This window comes from Rana temporaria, chromosome 3 (assembly GCF_905171775.1).
Source record: "Rana temporaria chromosome 3, aRanTem1.1, whole genome shotgun sequence".
NCBI lineage: Eukaryota > Metazoa > Chordata > Amphibia > Anura > Ranidae > Rana > Rana temporaria.
Window position 1 is genome coordinate 145,255,794 of NC_053491.1, and position 10,964 is coordinate 145,266,757.

General features: G+C 46.0%; 1 protein-coding gene across 1 annotated transcript; it reads left to right on the top strand.

Annotated features, from left to right (window-relative positions):
* The first annotated feature begins 5,260 nt into the window (after positions 1-5,260).
* LOC120930315 lies at positions 5,261-8,344 on the top strand. Its single transcript, XM_040341525.1, has 4 exons — positions 5,261-5,596; positions 6,169-6,338; positions 6,774-6,897; positions 7,675-8,344. Exons 2-4 carry the CDS (start codon positions 6,319-6,321, stop codon positions 8,302-8,304), a joined length of 774 nt encoding a protein of 257 aa, XP_040197459.1. The 5' UTR covers positions 5,261-5,596; positions 6,169-6,318; the 3' UTR covers positions 8,305-8,344.
* Positions 8,345-10,964: the final 2,620 nt, after the last annotated feature.

Consider the following 10,964-nt stretch of genomic DNA (forward strand, 5'->3'; position numbering starts at 1 on the left):
CTCTTCCGATGTTGCCTCGTCGCCTCTTGTCGCTGTAATGATGGAAGCGCGCCTTGCATCCCATTTATATAGGCATCACCGTCCCATCATGCTCCGGCAGGTACCCACGTGGTGGGTGCCTACCCACGTGCACCCACCACGTGGGTACCTACCGGAGCATGATGGGACGGTGATGCCTATATAAATGGGATGCAAGGCGCGCTTCCATCATTACAGCGACAAGAGGCGACGAGGCAACATCGGAAGAGGGGAGAAGAACAGAAGAGAAGACCCTGACGTCACAGAAGACCGCGCCGGCTGCCTGTTAGAAATTGAGCTAACACACAAAGATAGCAGGCAGCCAGCGCTGAAGAAGAAGGCACCGGACAGCTGGAGAAGAACCGGGGTTCGCCGAGTCAACAGCGGAAGAGGGGATAAGATAGAAGAAGACCCCCGGAGAGCGGAGAAGCCCCCCCCCGGAGAGCGGAAGAAGAAACCCCCCCCCGGAGAGTGGAAGAAGACCCCCGGAGAGTGGAAGAAGACCCCCGGAGAGTGGAAGAAGAAGCCCCCCCTGGTAATAGAGCTAATAAAGAAGACAGGGGGGTGCCTCCGGAGCAGAATAATAAATTATTTTAAAAACCCTTGTGTTGTGTGTTTAATAACTTTTACTTTTTGCCTACAGGTGAATGGGTAGGGGTACGATGTACCCCATATCCATTCACTTAGGGTGGGGGGCCGGTATCTGGGGGCCCCCTTATTTGAGGGGACTCCCAGATTCCGATAAGCCCCCGCCCGCAGACCCCGACAACCAACGGCAAGGGTTGTCGGGAAGAGGTCCTGTCCTCATCAACATGGGGACAGGGTGCTCTGGGGTGGGGGGGCCCGCAGTGCGCCCCCCTGCCCCAGAGCACCCAACCCCCCCATGTTGAGGGCATGCGGCCTGGCACGGCTCAGGAGGGGGGGGCGCTCGCTCGTCCCCACTCCCATTCCTGACCGGCCGGGTAGCGTGCTTTGGATACGGGTCTGGTATGGATTGTAGGGGGACCCCCTACATCGATTTTTCGGCGTAGGGGGGGTCTCCTTACAACCCATACCAGACCTAAGGGCCTGGTATGCTCCTGGGGGGGAACCCATGCCGGTTTTGAATTTAAAAATTGCCGTGGAGTTCTCCCTCAGGAATGCATACCAAATGCCGTCGCTTGAATGGGCCTTTACAAGGTGTGACTAACTTTACACATTGTAAAACCAGCCCTAGTTTTGCGCAAGCAAATTCGGAACTTACGCAGAAATCACAATGATGAAATGCTTTGAGAATCTGCTTAAGTCCTCATTTGCATACTCAAAGCTGCATTTCCATGAGAAATGCCCCCAGTGGCGGATGCGGTACTGCATCCTAAGATATGACCGTGTAAGTGTCTTACACATGTCCGATTTTCTGCCTAACTTTTCGAAAAAGCCATTTGAGAATCGTTTCCAAAGTTAGGCACAGACTGAACAGCAGTTAAGTCTGCGTATCTCTTTTGGGAATCAGGCCCTTAGACTCCAGACTTTACTAAAACATTAATGGATTTCCCCAAAAATGTATAATTTGTTAAGGTATATAGGCTTACAAAATTGGGTCTGTAAATGGTTAGAGAACTTTCTTAAAGCCCATATTCAGATAATAGTAATTAATGAATCGTTCAAAGTTTGAGTTTAAGACCGGGTTCAGGTACGCTGCTGAATCGCAGATGTGTTCATTTCTCTTCAGTATTTTTCTCATTCAGCTCAATACACTTCCCCCTCCCCACCCCTCTCCCAGGTCTCCAAATTCGCAGCTAATCTGCAGCTAAAACGCAATGGATCTGCTGAACACTTCTCTTATCTCTCTGCAGAGATAAGAGAGCTGAAATTTGCACCGCACAAGTGTGATTCCGGCCTAAAAGTTAAATTTCTGTGTTACCAGATGATACCAAATTTTGAAGTGGAAAAAAGTCCTCAAAAGATGTATCTAACTTACAAGCAAACCTGAATTTATCGTTTGATTGGGCAACTATGTGGAAAATTTGGTTTATTGTTAATAAATGTAAAGTTATGAGTTTGGGGGTAAAGACCTGCATGCATCATACATTCTAGGTGGGGGTATGTAACAGCACTGGTGAACAGAGTGAACCACAACTGCGGTTAGCAAGGATTTCAATGCGCTTCTTTATTGAGAACTCAGTATTGGGCCCCAGGTGTCACTCCACACAAACAGGAGTTTGGGGGATCTCTACATCATCTCTCTCTCACATAAAGAAAGGCGTTGAGCTACTAATGATGGACGCATTACAACATGCGACCAGAGCTTAGCGTTTAAAATTATGTTATTTACTTTAAAGATCAAGATTCCAATACACTTCTATATGCAAGTGATTATCAGTACAGGACCCCAGGCGTCACTCCAGACAAACAGGAGTTTGGGGGTTTCCCTACATCATATCACTTTGAACATATAGCAATGTATCAGGCCACTAAGGGAGTTGATATGAAATACCATCAACCCTTAGCATAGAAAGGTTAGAGCGAACATGTTCAATAATTTAGGACAAGGCCTATAAGCAATTTGTACTTATGTCAAGCTCGTAGTAAATAGGAGTTGTAGTGACAACTAGTAGTTGCGTATGAGAGGCAATATAGTGAGTGAGTAACTTGTATAGCGCAACAAATGCAAACTTAATCGCCTCAAGCTCAGGTAATAGTAGTTGCATATAAGAGGCAATATAGCTTAGGTAATTATAGTTGCATATAAGAGTCGATATAGCTTAGGTAATTATAGTTGCATATAAGAGGTGAATATTGCTCAGGTAATTTGGAGGTAGATGGCCCTTTAAGGTATTCCTTAGCCAACAGTCCTTAGCACAGCAATATATCCCAAATAGTATGTTGATATTCACAAGGCAAAATAAGTAATAGCAATTGTATTAGATGGCACACAAGCAGCAGATTTTCCTATGGCACTACAAGTGACATAATAGCTACTTTGCCGTTTGCAGGCTTCAGTGTAGTAAGCAGGGATTCCGTGGTGTATGGTATTCAGCAAGGAAGGCCTCAAGGTTGTCCCCAGCAATGTCTCTCTGTTGCAGTAGATGTAACAGCACTAAAGAAGTAATTGTTGGCTGGAGGGGTATTGCAGCATGGGGAGCGATGGCACCAATATGAGTAGCATGGCCGAGCTACGGCTGACAATAATAGTCTGTGTATCTGGGGAATTCCTTTATAGGCAGGATACAGGTACCAGACAGCTGTAATGCATTGGCAGTGATTTGAAAGGAGCGCCGTATAGTGCGGCGCACTTCCGTGTTCCGGGTTGGAACGCACAGGGCGCCGCGCGATGACGTCATCGCACAGTCGCCATAATGCGTTCCAGCGCGGAACACATTACAGACAGAACGGGTGCGAGGAGAGCTCTGGGTGTTCTGGTAGATCATAGACTCAATAACAATAGGGAATGCCAAGATGCCATTTCAAAAGCGAGCAGACTATTTTCCTGTTATAGATTCCAGAAAGAGACATAATCTTGCCCCTGTAGAAACTCCTAGTAAGACTTTAACTGGAATATGTTGTTTTGGGCACCAGTTCACAAAAAGGATTTTGTGGAACTGAATAGAGTACAGCGAAGGACAAATAAAATTAAAAGGGGCATGCAGAACCTCAGCTATGAGGAAATATTAATTTAACAGAATGTATTCTGCCATGAGAAAGAGATGTGATCACCTAAATACATAAATGATCCATGTAATGAACTTGGTGCAAAGTTGATTACTTTAAGGCCATTGCCTACGGAAATGCTCCTTCACATAAGTGGTGTGGGAATCTGCAAAAGACTTCCTTGGGATCCCCAAGAGATCGTTCTAGTCAGAGTGGTTGAGTGTTAAAAAACAAAGAAACAAAAAAAAAAAAATTAGATGCACATAATAAAACTGGCTATTAATATGTATCAGTAATAACACAAAATATTGGTGATTGAGGATTGTTGTCCAAGGAATATCCAATTGTCTTAGTGATCATGAACTATTTTTTACCCTGTTGGAATACATTGGATTATGCTTTATAGGGGATTATTATATTCCTCTGAATCAACTGTTCTGTATATGCAGGTTTTTGATGTATTTACTAATTTCTTTATTGGTTGAACTCAATGGCCGGGATTCAGAAAGGACTTACGACGACGTATCTCCAGATACGCCGTCGTAAGTCCAAATGTGCGCCGTCGTATCTATACGCGTATTCTTAAAACTAGATACGCCTGAAATTTGCCAAGATACGACCGACGTAAGTCTCCTACGCCGTCGTATCTTGGGTGCATATTTACGCTGGCCGCAAGGGGCGCTTCCGTAGATTTACGCGTCGAATATGCAAATGACCAAGATACGCCGATTCACGAACGTACTTGCGCCCGTCGCATTAATCTACGCCGTTTACGTAAGGCGTACGTCCGGCGTAAGTTGATCCCTCATAAAGCAGGGGTAAGTCATGTTAAGGTATGGACGTCGGAAACGTCGGAACAGCGTCGTATTTTACGTCGTTTGCATAAGTCGTACGTGAATGGAACTGGGCGTAAGTTACGTTAATGTCAAAAGCATTGAGCCGACGTATCTTAGGGAGTATTTGCGACGTGATTCTGAGCATGTGCGCGCATGCGCCGTTCGATCGGCCATGCATTTACATGGGGTCACGCTTCATTATAATACAACACGCCCACTGCCTTGCTACTTTGAATTACGCGGGCTTACGCCGGCCCATTTACGTTACGCCGGCGTACATATGGGAGCAAGTGCTTTGTGAATACAGTGCTTGCCTCTCTATGTTACGTCGGCGTAGCGCATATGAGATGCGCTACGCCCGCTCAAAGATACGCCAATGTATCTGAATCCCGGCCAATGGATTTGTTTAATTTTTGAACCAAACTGTTTAAATCTCCAAAAAAGCAATAGATTCCCAATACAAAGCAGATATTTTTTTTTTTAACAATAAGGCCTCATTTCCACTGGCGTTTTTACAGCCACGTTTCTGAGCGTTTTTTACAGCTTAAAAACGCCTGTCCATGTTATTCTATGGCTTCATTCCCACATAGGCGTTTTTGAGCTGCAAGTGGCATAGACGTTTTTGAGCTGTAAAAAAAACGCGGGACCAGGGCGTCCTGAAGCTCCTAAAACACAGCTGTAAAAACGCTCGACGCTAAAAAACGCGCATAAACGCGCATAAACGCGCAAAACGCGCAAAAACGCGCAAAAACGCGCACCGCGGCGCTTTTGAGCTGCAGGTATTTCATTAAAAATCTCCTTGGTCACTGTAGCCTCTGTAAACACAGGAAATTCCTGTCTGGACATTTCAATTTTACCCAGGAGTGCTTTGCAAAGCCGTGTGCTTGTGAGAGAGAGAGAGAGAGAGAGAGCAGACAAGATGTCCAATGTTAACCTTGTGTCACAGGCTGCCTTGATAACAGCTGTTCAGGCTCATCAGGAATTGTGGGATGTGTCCCATGATCTGCATGGTGATCATATAAGAAATGTCACTTTGTGGGAAGGCATCTGTGCAGAAATATACCCCGGCTGGGAAGACACAGAAGGAGATGCCAGTGAAAGGAAAGATATCAGTAAGTTCCTTTTACTTTGATGCAAGTTGCCATCCTTGTCAATTCTGACCTTTGTTACCTACCTGAAAAGCATATTTTTTTGGGATAGAATTACATAGAAACCCCAAAAATATATATTCTTTTAGCCAAGACCTTATAGAATACAATGGTGGTCACTGTAACTTATCTCAAACGTAGCTATCATGTCACCCATCCAAATTGTGAAATGGAGTTATTGTACTTCATTTATTTAGATCTTGCACAAATGTTGGCAGCAATACCTCACATGTGTGGTCCGAACACCATTTTCATATGTGGGTGGGACGTATGCTTTCGCTTCTGCGTGCCGGCACACGGGGACAGGTTCGCAATTCGCAGTGGTGAGTCAGTAGAAGTCAGTCGAAGCACCGGAGGGGTAATATCCCCTCTCGCCGCAAGTAGCAGAACAGCTGCGCTGATCGTTTGGGCACTAAAAGAATGGTATCTGAATGATGCCTGTAGCTCTCCCCATCATTTAAATATCTGCGTATATCATTCTGAAATGTGGTTAATGTAAAAGAAGATTGCATCTCAAACCCTTTTTTTTTATCTAGTAAAGAAATTACAAAAGAGATGGAAGTCCCTGCGTGATCGCGTCCGCAGGGACCTGACTGAGGAGGATAAAGCTTGCAAAAGTGGAGCACCTGCCAAAAAAAAAAAAAAAACATGTTTACTACAGAGAACTCGGGTTCCTACGCGAAAATATGCAAAACAGCAGCAGACCGTAAGTTAAATTATTTTTTGGAATATACTTGACTATGTACAATATTTTAGGTCACTGTCTTTGCCCAGCAGTCTTTCATAATTTTTTTAATATTTTGGTAATGAAAAGCCAAAAATGATGTTACGCAATGAGAATCGTGATCTATCTTCTAAGCCAGGTATGTCAAACTGGCCGCCCTCCAGCTGTTCCAAAACTACATGTCCCATCATGCCTCTGCCTGTGAGAGTCATGCTTGTAACTGAGAGAATGCCTTGCAATGCCTCATGGGACTTGTAGTTTTGCAACAGCTGGAGGGCCGCCAGTTTGACACCCCTGTTCTAAGCCAAAGAAATGTGATTCTCCTATTCAGCAAAATCATGCAGCTCTATTGGACATTGCTTTTCGGGCCGGTATTCTATATGTCTATTGAATACTTAAATTTTGTATTGTTTGCAGCACAACCTCCAATGTATCCCCTGTGCCTGCAGCAAGTTCCAACACACAACCCAGCAGTCCCATCAGTCCAACACATGAAAACCCACAATCACCAAATGCGGATGCACCAGAATGTCTAGAGGAGGTAACTGCTTATGTCTGCCTATCTACCTGTCTATGGGCTAGATTCAGGAAAGAGATACGACGGTTTATCTCCAGGTAAGCCGTCGTATCTCTACATCTGAGCCCTCCTATCTATGCGACAGATTTATAGAATCTGTTTCGCATAGATTTCTCTTAGATCTGACTTACGTAAGTCTCTTACGCTGTCGTATCTTATTTTAATATGACGCTAGGTGGTGTTCCCGTCAAAAATATGCAAATGAGCGTATACGTCGATTCCCGAACGTGCGCCCGGTCAGCGTATCTGTTTACGCCATTTAAGTTAGGCTTACACCTGGCCTAAAGTTAACCCTGCTATATGATGCACAGTCAATGTAAAGTATGGACGTCGGGATAGAAGTAGTTTGCGTAAGTCGATTTTGAATGGGGATGGGCATATGTTACGTTCACGTCGCTTTCAGTGACAATTTGCAACGTGATTTGGAGCATGCGCTCTTGAAAACTTTCAACGTCGGCGCATGCGCAATACGTTCTGAGTGTGATCACGCTTCATTAAAATAATAGACGCCCCCTACCCGCCCAATTTGAATTACGATGGACCATTGATGGTACATCGCCACAACTTTACAGGTAAGTGCTCAGTGAATAAAGCACTTCACTGTAAATTGCGGCGGCATAATGTAAACAGCATATGCTACCTCTGCACAAAAAGAGGCGATTCTACCTTAATCTAGACCTATGTCTTTGTCTGTCTGTCTGTCCATGTACATGTTAATTTTACTTTTGGTTAATTTTTCAGGAATCGTTCCCAACGGAAGTAGAACCTGCCAGTCGGGTGGCTACAGAAGCAAGGGGTCGGGGTGGTCTCCGTGGCCGTGGCCGTGGTCGTGGACGTCAGCCGAGGGGCGGCTCTGATGACCCGTTGTTATCTCTGCTGCAGCAAGTGCGGGAGGAGAGGCGCAGTGTGGATGCTTTTCTCGATCCCAGCAATCCACGCAGCACATTTTGCAGAAGTCTCTACCCTATCCTGGACGACATTGGGGGAGACCAGGAGAAGACTTGCATGAGCTTCATTTACACGGTGGCAAATGAATTCCGTGAAGCAAAATTAAGTGGTGGCCCCACACCAAAATTCAAATTAATAAATCTTAATGCTCCACCAACGGCCCCTGCCACCTCAGCAGTCCAACAATCCCCCTATTATCCCATTCCTCCCATTCCCGCCCGACCTACAACTTCTTATTCGCAAATGATGTCCCAACCCTATGAAGATTTCACCCCAGCCACCTCCTCCCATTTCCCTTCCCCGTACTCTGCACCCCGCTACCACCATGAATCGTGGAATGAGCGCCAGCCCCAATCTCGTCCCAAATCCCCACATGCCCATGGAGATCAAGTCTCCACCCCCACGTATCACCAGCTTGGTTAATTTTTTTTTTTTTTTTATAATAAATATTTCTTTCTTCTGTACAAAAAGTGTTCAATTGTTTTTTTATGATGCACAAAAAACACTCCTTTTCCCTCTGCCTTCAGACGGGCGTATGCTAGCCCTTTTTGGGCTTAGCATACACCCGCCTGAAGGCAGAGGGCAAAGGACTGAAAACGGGCTAGCATACGCTTGCCAAGATGCAGAGGGCAAAGGACTCCTTTGCTCTCTGCCTTCAGACGGGAGTAAGCTTGGCCTTTGCCCTCTACCTTAAGGCAAGCGTATGCTAAGGACTCAAAAAAGGATAGCATACGCTTGTCAGCATGAAAATGGACATATGAAAAGATATTTGTGATAGATAAATGCTTATTTTCAAAAAACACAAGAAAGTTATACTGTATACATCTTTATTGAAAATTTAGCTCTATCTGTATAGAAGTTAGCTGGATCGGAATCCATGTTTATTCACATTTTGTCTTTCACACAAAATCATTCTGCCATGACACCTCTCCTTCTGGGGATTCAAAAAATGCAGCGAACTGGTTGCGAATGCTCATGACCCGTGCCGTTGATCGTAGGTCCATAAATTGCACCCTCTGTGATTGGTGACTGGGCTCCGGATCAACGTTGCTGCTGTCATTGTCCCTAAGATAATTATGGAGAACACAGCAAGCCAGAACAACTTTAATGGCGTTCTCTACATCAAGATGTATGCTTGTTAGCAACACGCGCCATTTGGCTGTGCACACCCCGAAAGCACATTCCACAACGCGGCGTGCACGGCTGAGTCTATAATTATATATTTTTTGCTGCCGGTTGAGACCATAGCCGCTGTATGGCCTCATGAGGTTTTCGGCCAAACCAAAGGCCTCGTCTGCCACCATAACTAGAGGCAAACTGGGTTCCTCAGTGCACGGTAGAGGCCTGCTTTCTGGGATGTTCAGTTGTCCCGCATGAATACGGCGTCCAAAGGCCGACTCGCGAAAGATACGGGCGTCACCTTGGCTGCCATAAGCTCCCACATCCACCAAAAGAAATTTGAGGTGTGCATCTGACAATGCGAGTAGCACCAGGGAAAAATATTTTTTGTAGTTGAAATATGAGGATCCTGAGTGCGGAGGCTTCCTCACCCTGATGTGTTTCCCATCAAGGGCACCTATGCAATTTGGGAACTGTGTCTTCTCCCAAAAAGTGTCAACAACAGATTCCCAGATCTCCTCTGTGGGCTCGGGCATGACGACGTTATGCAATTCCTCCCATATTGCCACACATGTTTCCTTCACGACTCTGGAAACAGTTGTTACACCAAGAAGAAAGTAATGGTGTAAGGTTGCATAACTCTGTCCAGTTGCAAGGTACCTAAGAAAAACAAAAAATGGACATAGTGAAAAAAAATACAACTAAAAATAAGTCGTAAATCTAACCTAACCATAACCCTAACCCTTAACCCTATCCCCTATCACATAACCCTATCCCGTAACCCTAACCTCTATACAATAACCCTAACCCTATCCACAAACCCTATCCCTGAACTCTAACCCCTAACCCTATCCCAGAACTCAAATCCCCTAATCCTAACCCAATCACCTAATCCTGAACCTCTATCCAAGAACCCTAACCCCTAACCAGGGCCGACAAAAAAACTAGGCGGATTAGGCAGCCGCATATAGCGCACTGACACCTAGAGCGCAAGTCTGGCTGCTGTGTATACACAGCGCTCTGTCGTGGTGATGTCACAGCCTTGTGTATGTGTAGAGCTGAGCCGGGTGTCAGTAACGGGATAGACGAGTGCAAGTAGGGGAGGAGTGCAGAGACGGCACTGCTCAGTCAGTCACTGGAGAATGCAGATTTTTAGTGGAGCCGCTCTGCAATAGAAGTGTATGGGAGCCATCTGTGCTCCTCTCCTTCCTAGGCACAATACACAGAGCAGCCTACAACTGAAGTGTCTTCCGCCCAGTTCCTGACATTCATCCTGGGCACTGACTAGCTGGGGGGGGGGGGGGTTTCGCCGCAGATACACACAGTTCCTGGGTCTGTAAACCCGCTGTGCCCATAATGAGGAGTTCCCAACGATAAGCTGCACTGATGGAGTTTGCACTCTATATATCGAGCCTAGAGTACACAATAGTCAGTGGCGCCGTACTGATGGCCCCACCACCTCCAGGCTCAGTGACTGTCCGCCCCCCCCCCCCCAAAAAAATTGGTAGCAATCAAAAATAGGTGGGGTATACATGGGCAGGAAAAAGAGGGTGGGGTCAGGGGTAGAGCCAAAGGGGGGCGCAAAATGAGGTTTCGCCTAGGGTGCACCAGCCCTGCCCCTAACCCTATCCCAGAACACTAACCCTATCACCTAACCCTATCACCTAACACTATCGCCTAACCCTATAACCTTACCCTAACCCATATGTGTTTTGCACTTACCTGAGTGTCACTAAGAGCCGTTCCTCCGGTGAAACCGAGTTGCGCATTGCAGTGTCCATCCTGGTCAGCCTCGGTCTGAGCCTCTCCAACAAGTCGTCGAATCGTGCCACTGACATTCTTGTGAAGTTACTAAATTTGTTGGGATAGATACGCAATTCAGAATACAGATTGTGAAAATACCCCGTCGACAACCGATGGGAGACCATAGGATGCACCCAAAATTGATGCCGTCTCCTGCTTCT